General features: G+C 34.7%; 1 protein-coding gene across 1 annotated transcript; it reads left to right on the forward strand.

Annotated features, from left to right (window-relative positions):
- The first annotated feature begins 722 nt into the window (after positions 1–722).
- Positions 723–6,062, forward strand: LOC120152900 (mitogen-activated protein kinase kinase kinase 1-like). The gene is made up of 9 exons (XM_039164993.1): positions 723–1,865; positions 2,753–2,837; positions 2,968–3,030; positions 3,221–3,378; positions 3,861–3,933; positions 4,016–4,075; positions 4,744–4,854; positions 5,165–5,399; positions 5,700–6,062. Exons 1-8 carry the CDS (start codon positions 886–888, stop codon positions 5,366–5,368), a joined length of 1,734 nt encoding a protein of 577 aa, XP_039020924.1. The 5' UTR covers positions 723–885; the 3' UTR covers positions 5,369–5,399; positions 5,700–6,062.
- The last annotated feature ends 1,257 nt before the right edge of the window (positions 6,063–7,319 follow it).

A 7,319-nucleotide genomic window follows, 5' to 3' on the forward strand; every position in this document is an offset into this window, starting at 1 on the left:
AGCAAATCACCCATTAGAAAACTCATGTTGAAAAGTAGTGAGGAAAAGATGAAGGGAGGAGGAGAGGGGGAGGTAAAGAAAGAAGGGGGGGAACTAGTGGAGAGACGGCTCACCTTTCAAGTTCAACCATGGATGAGCTCTAAAATAAAGATGAGGAGGAAAAGAGAGACAGGGCTTGTAAGCGGTCTGAAATTTAAAATTTTATTTAAAAAAAAAAATAATAGGTATATAATTTCTTTCCTTTAATATATTAAATTTAATTTAATTATTTTTCTAAAATAATGGAATATATTTGACCAGCTTAATGCATCTAGCCTGGTACAGGAGTCTCATCGACACTTGACCAAGGAACAAATCTAAGTTTTGGTTAAAATTTGACATTGCATTGCATTACCTTCTGGTTAAATATCTCAACTTTTCGGGTTGAAATTTCAACAAATAATCTAATTTGAATTATAGCCCCCAACATTACACAAACTTTCCAAGGATAAAGACGAAATGTTTCCATTTTGCCGTGCAGGCCGCCGTAGACAAATAAACCCAACCTGTCTACGTGGCAACAACTTGAACAGCTATTAATCGGGTCCCACCTTAAACCAATCACAATAATGATACTTCCAAAAAAAATTAACCCTTTCTTAATCCCCCACGTGGCAACGCGTTTAATATTTCTTTCTCTCTCTACCGGCGGCGTTTACTAGCCCTCTCTCTCTCTCTCTCTCTCTAGGTCAGCTGCTTTTTTGCTTCCCAGATTTTCTCACCTAAATTTTCCCAGGAAAGTTGCGGAAAAAGAAAGAAAATTTTTCGTTCTTATTTCTAAACTGATACTTTTGGAAACCCTAGATTACTTTATGTGCTTTTGGATTTTGATGGACTTTGCTCCATATGCATCACTTACCTCGATTCTTTAGTAATAGAGTCGCCATGGACTTGAAGAAGAGCAGGAGAAGAAAACCTAGGCTCGAACGCACCAATGCGGCGAAGGACATCGATTACGATGCGTCGTCGTTTTATTCGTCTATCGAAGATTCTTCTTCTCCTCTAATCACACGGTCGCTCGATTTATACGATAAAACCAGCTTCCGAATTGAAGGAACCGACGGAGAGTTCGAATTGATTTGTCGGAGCTTGGGCCTTAATGGTCCTGACGATTTTTCCATCCCGACCGCCGCTTGGGAGGCCCGTAAAATCAGATCGTCTTCGGATCTCCTACCTCGGTCCAGATTGAACCGGTTGCATAGTCCTAAAGAAGATACGGCTCAAGTAAAAGACGGCGCTGAAGTAACGGTAGCTGAGTTGTCTGATAGGTTTTCGGCTACTGAGCTGACTTGGAACGACTCGTCCGAGTTAAAGTTAAGGGAAAGCTGCGTTTCCTATAAAATTGGGGTGGATGATACTACTACAACCGAGATGAAGTCAAACACGTCTTGCGTTTCGTGTGTTGTCGGTGGTGGAGGGAATAATAGAATTAAAGGGGGTAGGCCACCGTTTTTAAAGCCGCCTCCGGGAATGAAGCTAAAAGTGTTCGATAACGGGTGCTCCTCTTGGGATCTGTTTAAGGATTTCGGCCCTGACGATGATAGAGGGTATGTGGTTCTGGATAACTTACTTTCTTCCGATGACGAAGAATATGGAAGAAAGGAGGGTGGGGAGGAGGAAAATTTAATGAGAATAGGAGAGACTGCGGTGCTTTCAGAGTCTTGTTCGTTTACAACTTCGAATGATGATGATTCTTCGAGTACCACGACAGAGCCTATGTCAAATATTTCCCCTAACGGTAGATTCAAAAGGACAATTACTTATTGGCAGAAAGGTGATCTTCTGGGGCGTGGATCGTTTGGATCAGTTTACGAAGGGATTTCTGAGTAAGTGATTTGATACTACACAGTTTATCACATGGCGACACCCTTTTTTAGAACTTAGAGAGGAAGTAGTGTTGTTCATTAAGCATTTAAGGAAGTGTCTTTACATGGCACCTTGCTACTTCAGAGAGCATTGTCTTACGTGTTTGGATCGGTGTAGATAGCTGCATCTTAGGATTGCTAGATATAATTTATATGGTGAACCCCAAAGGTTTCTACTTTTCAGACGTCTCATGCTGTCTAGAACACGGAAGGGTTTATCAATGATGAATTTTAGCCTTTAAGTATTACTTTGTTTGCTGCTTGAAGTTTTCCATAAGTGATACTTTGATATACCCATGTAGGCATTTTAGGCGGGCAATTTGTATGTTGAGAAATGGCATAGAGATATAAATACCAGAGTTAAGTCCATTTACTATTGTTTCAAAATAGATTTTGATTGTAGACTTGGGTATAAGTTTTCTGCTGTCATATTTGGTTAGGAACCGGTTCACCGGGGATATTTTGTTCTATATAAATTTCAAGATGGTGAATTTAGTTGTTAGACTGTTTTTGAAGAGTTGATAAATATAAACTCAGGGAAGCAACAATGCACTGGGATCCTTAATATATGATGCTAATTGTAGAGATTTGGGATTATCATAAGCTCTAATCTATTTGATGTCATTTACTTTGAGTCACAGAAGAAATCATTGATTATAAAAAAATTCAGAATAGTGTAGAAAAAATGTTTTATCATAATTAACAATTAGTTGGTTTTCCACTTGTCAAGTAGATTATTTATTTCTTTTATTTAGTAAAAAGGTATTTTTCTTTTAATCATTTTTAGTAAAGAGATTTTTCATTTAATCATTCTATGCCTAATTATTTATCACTTCATTTTTCCGAAGCGATGGATTCTTTTTTGCCGTTAAGGAAGTTTCATTGCTTGATCAAGGAAGTCAGGGAAAGCAAAGTCTTATCCAACTTGAACAAGTGAGACAGATCTTAGCTTTTACTTCTTTAAAATTCCATTTTCTGTTAGGTTAATCAATCATTTTTCTTGAAAGATCCATTTTCTTCTTGTTTCTGTATATTTAATTTCTTTATTTCCTTTCTTTTTCAGGAGATTGCTCTTTTAAGCCAGTTTGAACATGAAAATATAGTTCAGTATTATGGCACAGACAAGGTATTTATTTGTCACATTTACCATAATCATTGGAATTGATTACTTTTGCTAGTCTTTGAATTTTTTTAAAAAAAAACATGGTAGCCGATTAACCTTTTTCTTTTTAATTTCATTTGGCCTTGTTTTATTAATTGTCAAACTCATTCATTGATTGTCTAACTTTTATCTTTTGATCTTATGCTCCTTGCAGGATCAATCAAATTTATACATCTTTCTTGAGCTTGTAACCAAAGGCTCCCTTTTAAATCTGTATCAGAGGTACCATCTCAAAGATTCTCAAGTCTCTGCTTATACAAGACAGATTCTGCATGGGTTGAAGTATCTTCATGACCGAAATGTGGTTCACAGGTAACTCAAGAGACCTTTCATACTGCTTCTCATTTATTTACACAGTGCTTGTAAGTCTTGTTTGTTTGATCTAACTAAATACGAAATTTTGTCAGCAATTTAGTTATATGTTCTTACATATATTTTCTAATGGGAAATTACTTTGTAATAGAAAATATACCCTTTTAATGTAAACAAATTTATACCAAATGGATTGAAGTTTTGATTCCTTATCTCTATTGACATTCCTTATTGAAGGGCGTTTAAAATTCAAGAATACAAGTTACTTTGATAATATAAGATTTTTGTAAACATTTTACTTGTATTTTGTATTTATTTTTCCTCAAGTTTGGGTGCCTGGCTGATTTCTGTCCTCATTCCTGATCTGGAGTTTGGCGTTTTTATAGTTTTAACATTGAAAATGAATCCGTTTATTCTATGTTATACCTGAGTTATTACAAACTTTAATCTCTCAAGACATATCTCTTTGTTTGTTGATACAGGGATGTTAAGTGTGCAAACATATTGGTTGATGCAAATGGATCAGTTAAACTAGCAGATTTTGGGTTGGCAAAGGTTTCTTCGATCTTGTTTCTTGTTTATTAGTAGCTTCTAAGATGATCATAGTAATGATATTGGTGCTGGTTTTTGCCTCCAGGCAACCAAGTTGAATGATGTTAAATCATGCAAAGGGACAGCATTCTGGATGGCCCCTGAGGTTTGCCTCTATTCTTTCCTTTCAGAAGTGGTAATCTGTAATAGTTGTTGCTTGATGTATTTAGAGCATCATATCGTTCTGTTTTAGAGATACTACTCAAGATATCTACTTGTAGGAATTCTCAAGATTGACAATAGTGACAAAAAAAAGGATAGAATGCATATTTAGCGAATAATTTTCTACTACATTAGAGATACTGCCGGAGGTATTTAGCTTATAGGAATACACAATCGTGAGTTATGAAAATGGTGACAAAGACGGGACAAAAAGGTGTAAATTCCTCTTGTTGGTCCACCATCATTTCCTGGGACATCATATATATGAACATGAGTTTCATGTGCTATTTAGTTTTCATATAATAGCCTGAATCATAGCATTTTAGCTTAACCTGTACACTAAAAAAATTGGGACCAGTGATTTTCAAACAGAAGCTTTTTTCAGTTGGACAATTAGTTGCTAATGTTTGATTGTGGCATTTCACTCATTCTGAAAGCTATTGGCTCCTCTTAGATCAGACCTAAATGATGTCTTCTCCTAGATGGGTTCCAGTGCTTTTTCTCTAGAAACATTTTTATCCATGTTGCCTTTGCTACAATAATTTACTTTGTCACAAACTACAAATAATTTGGTCTTCCCGTGAATTCTGATCGCCAGCTGTTGAAATACAGGTTGTCAACGGGAAAGGTCAAGGTTATGGAATTCCTGCTGATATATGGAGCCTTGGTTGTACTGTGTTAGAGATGTTAACCCGTCATATTCCATATCATCCATTGGAGTGGGTACGTAGCTTTTCTAATGGATACAAGCCTTGTCTAGATTATTTATGGAGTGAACTGATATAAAAGTAGAAAGAACAGATGATGTGGAAATTTGTATTTTATCATCACAAATCACGAAATGGCTAAAGAATTTTATTGCATGAAAGTTTGAGGGAGGGGTGGAGGGTTGTTCCAGTTTTGTTTCGTTGCTGATTGTTCTTGATAAATTCTTTGTTGCACTGATGATGGAGAGCTATGTTGCTGAGTTAAAATTTGTACTCCGTTTTATTGCATGAATTTCATTATGTTGACATTTTGCAACTTGAAACAGATGCAAGCATTGTTTAGAATTGGGAGAGGTGAGCCACCACTGATTCCTGATTCATTGTCAAAAGATGCTCGAGATTTTATCATGCAATGTATGCAAGCTGATCCCGATTCTCGGTCAACTGCTGCAAAGCTCTTGCAGCACCCATTTGTGAAAAGGCCTCTTCACTCAGGCTCAGCATCTCCTCATCTCGGCCTACGGTTTTGATTGTTTAGCCTTGAAACTAAATTGCAACAAGGTAAACATTTCCTGCTTATCATATGTCTCTCTCCTGTTGAACTTACTGCTTTTTGCAACTGAAACTAGTGTGATCCATTAACCTGAAGAAACATTGTCTGCCATTGTCGCAAGATGTTAGTTTTTAGATCCTAAGATGGCTGAAGTATCAAGGATCTAAAAATGGGAATTTTGTTTCTTCTGAAACATGAGATTGTGAAAAGTTTAGAACGGGTTTTGGTGTTTTGATAACTATATTAGTTTGTGAAAGTAGAAAAATAGGGTTCCCAAGAATCCGGTTGACGTTGGCTCGTACGTGCAGATCTTTATTGTCGTTGGATACCTCTCTGTCCATCATGTTGAAGACAAATTTGGGTCCTTTTAACTTTTAATGCCTAAAACCATTAGTTTTGTCCCAAAACAATTACGAGGCATTGCTATGGGGCCTAATGGCAAATTGCATAGGTCTGAATCACCATGATCCCATCCCACAATGATGCTGTACAGATTAGGACTGCTTGTGAGTTATTTGTTGTTTGATTGTTTGTTTGTTTGTTAATTTTGGGTGGAAACGATTGAGGAGAAATTATTGTAAGAATTAGAAAGGGGGACTGTGTTTGTAAATATGTATGTGGGTAATTTATTTATGGAAGTGAGTGAATGGTAGTTAGTTTTAATTACGCGTTCAAATTTGTGTGTAAGCTGTAGGGCTGCAAATCAGACAGAAATCTACTCAATCAATGACGGAAATAGAGCCGCAGATATTTATAGCAAGCTGGGTTTTGAGTCTTCATTATTTTGTTTGAAGATTCTAATTGGACTGCTGGGGTGGTTCTGCTGCAACTTGGTTAATTTAAGGCGATTTACTCAAAATGTTACTCTATTAAAAGATTACATAAATTTATAATATTTTCTGTTATAACAAAAAAATATTACATTACAATGATTTTAAGGTTTATAATTAAAAATATTATGTAATCGGAAATATTATGAAGAAAAATAACATTTTTTTATCTAATCTAAGATATTATCATATTCAACCTAAAATTTGAACTCATGATCACGTGTCTTGTTACAATGGATTTTTGTCTTTTTCCGAAACTTATATTAACAAATTGCATTTCAAAAAAAAAGGATCAGCGTTTCAAGATACGTAACATGCCAAGGAAATCAGATTGTATTTGTACATTATCTAATGGGAATTATTTAATTAAATTAATTATAGGTGGTTATAAGAAAACAAAATATATCGATAGCATCGATATTATTTTAAACCTAAACAAAATATATTGATTGTACTAATCAAATTATTTCAATTGTTAAAGTGATGGTTGTTATCCTTAATAGTCTCAGGTTCAAGTATATCATATGTCGAGGATTATCTGAACATTTATTGTCAAATGGATTGAAAGTATTTCGAACAAGCACTACGTTATAATCATCCTTAGATTAATAATAAAAAAAAATTGCTTTAAAGATTAGTAGATTGAAATATTCCATAGTTCTTCCTCTTCTTTTTAACTAGATAAGCAATTTATTGAAATCAATCTTATAATTATATATCTTAAACATGAGTTAAATTTGCATTTAATGAGGTGGTACATATTATATCATCATTTTAATAATGTGCGATGTGTCATGTTAATAATTTAATATATGTAAAAGTGGCACGTTAGTAATATGCGTTAACATTAGTCAAATAATAATTTTTTGTATCTAACATTGACTATTTTGATGAAAATAGTAAAATATTAGGGTTAAAATGTTAAAAAACAGAATAAGGGTTAAATTGTTTGTTTATGTAAACATCGAAACTAATATTTTCATCATGCCTAAATTTTTTATATCAAAATCTGTGCCATTCTAAAATTTGATTATATCGGATTAACCTGGACATTGTGAATTTTACTTTTGGAAATCTAGTCTAAATTGTCAAGATTTG

Source organism: Hibiscus syriacus, unplaced genomic scaffold (genome assembly GCF_006381635.1).
Source record: "Hibiscus syriacus cultivar Baekdansim isolate YM2019G1 unplaced genomic scaffold, ASM638163v2 tig00111095_pilon, whole genome shotgun sequence".
Taxonomy (NCBI): domain Eukaryota; kingdom Viridiplantae; phylum Streptophyta; class Magnoliopsida; order Malvales; family Malvaceae; genus Hibiscus; species Hibiscus syriacus.

Excerpts from the sequence above, each read along its gene's own strand:
- LOC120152900 (XM_039164993.1), top strand. The coding sequence starts at position 886 with ATGCATCACTTACCTCGATTCTTTAGTAATAGAGTCGCCATGGACTTG. Across the intron at positions 3,031-3,220 it reads AGTATTATGGCACAGACAAG|GATCAATCAAATTTATACAT; the intron begins GTATTTATTTGT and ends TGCTCCTTGCAG. Across the intron at positions 4,076-4,743 it reads CATTCTGGATGGCCCCTGAG|GTTGTCAACGGGAAAGGTCA; the intron begins GTTTGCCTCTAT and ends GTTGAAATACAG.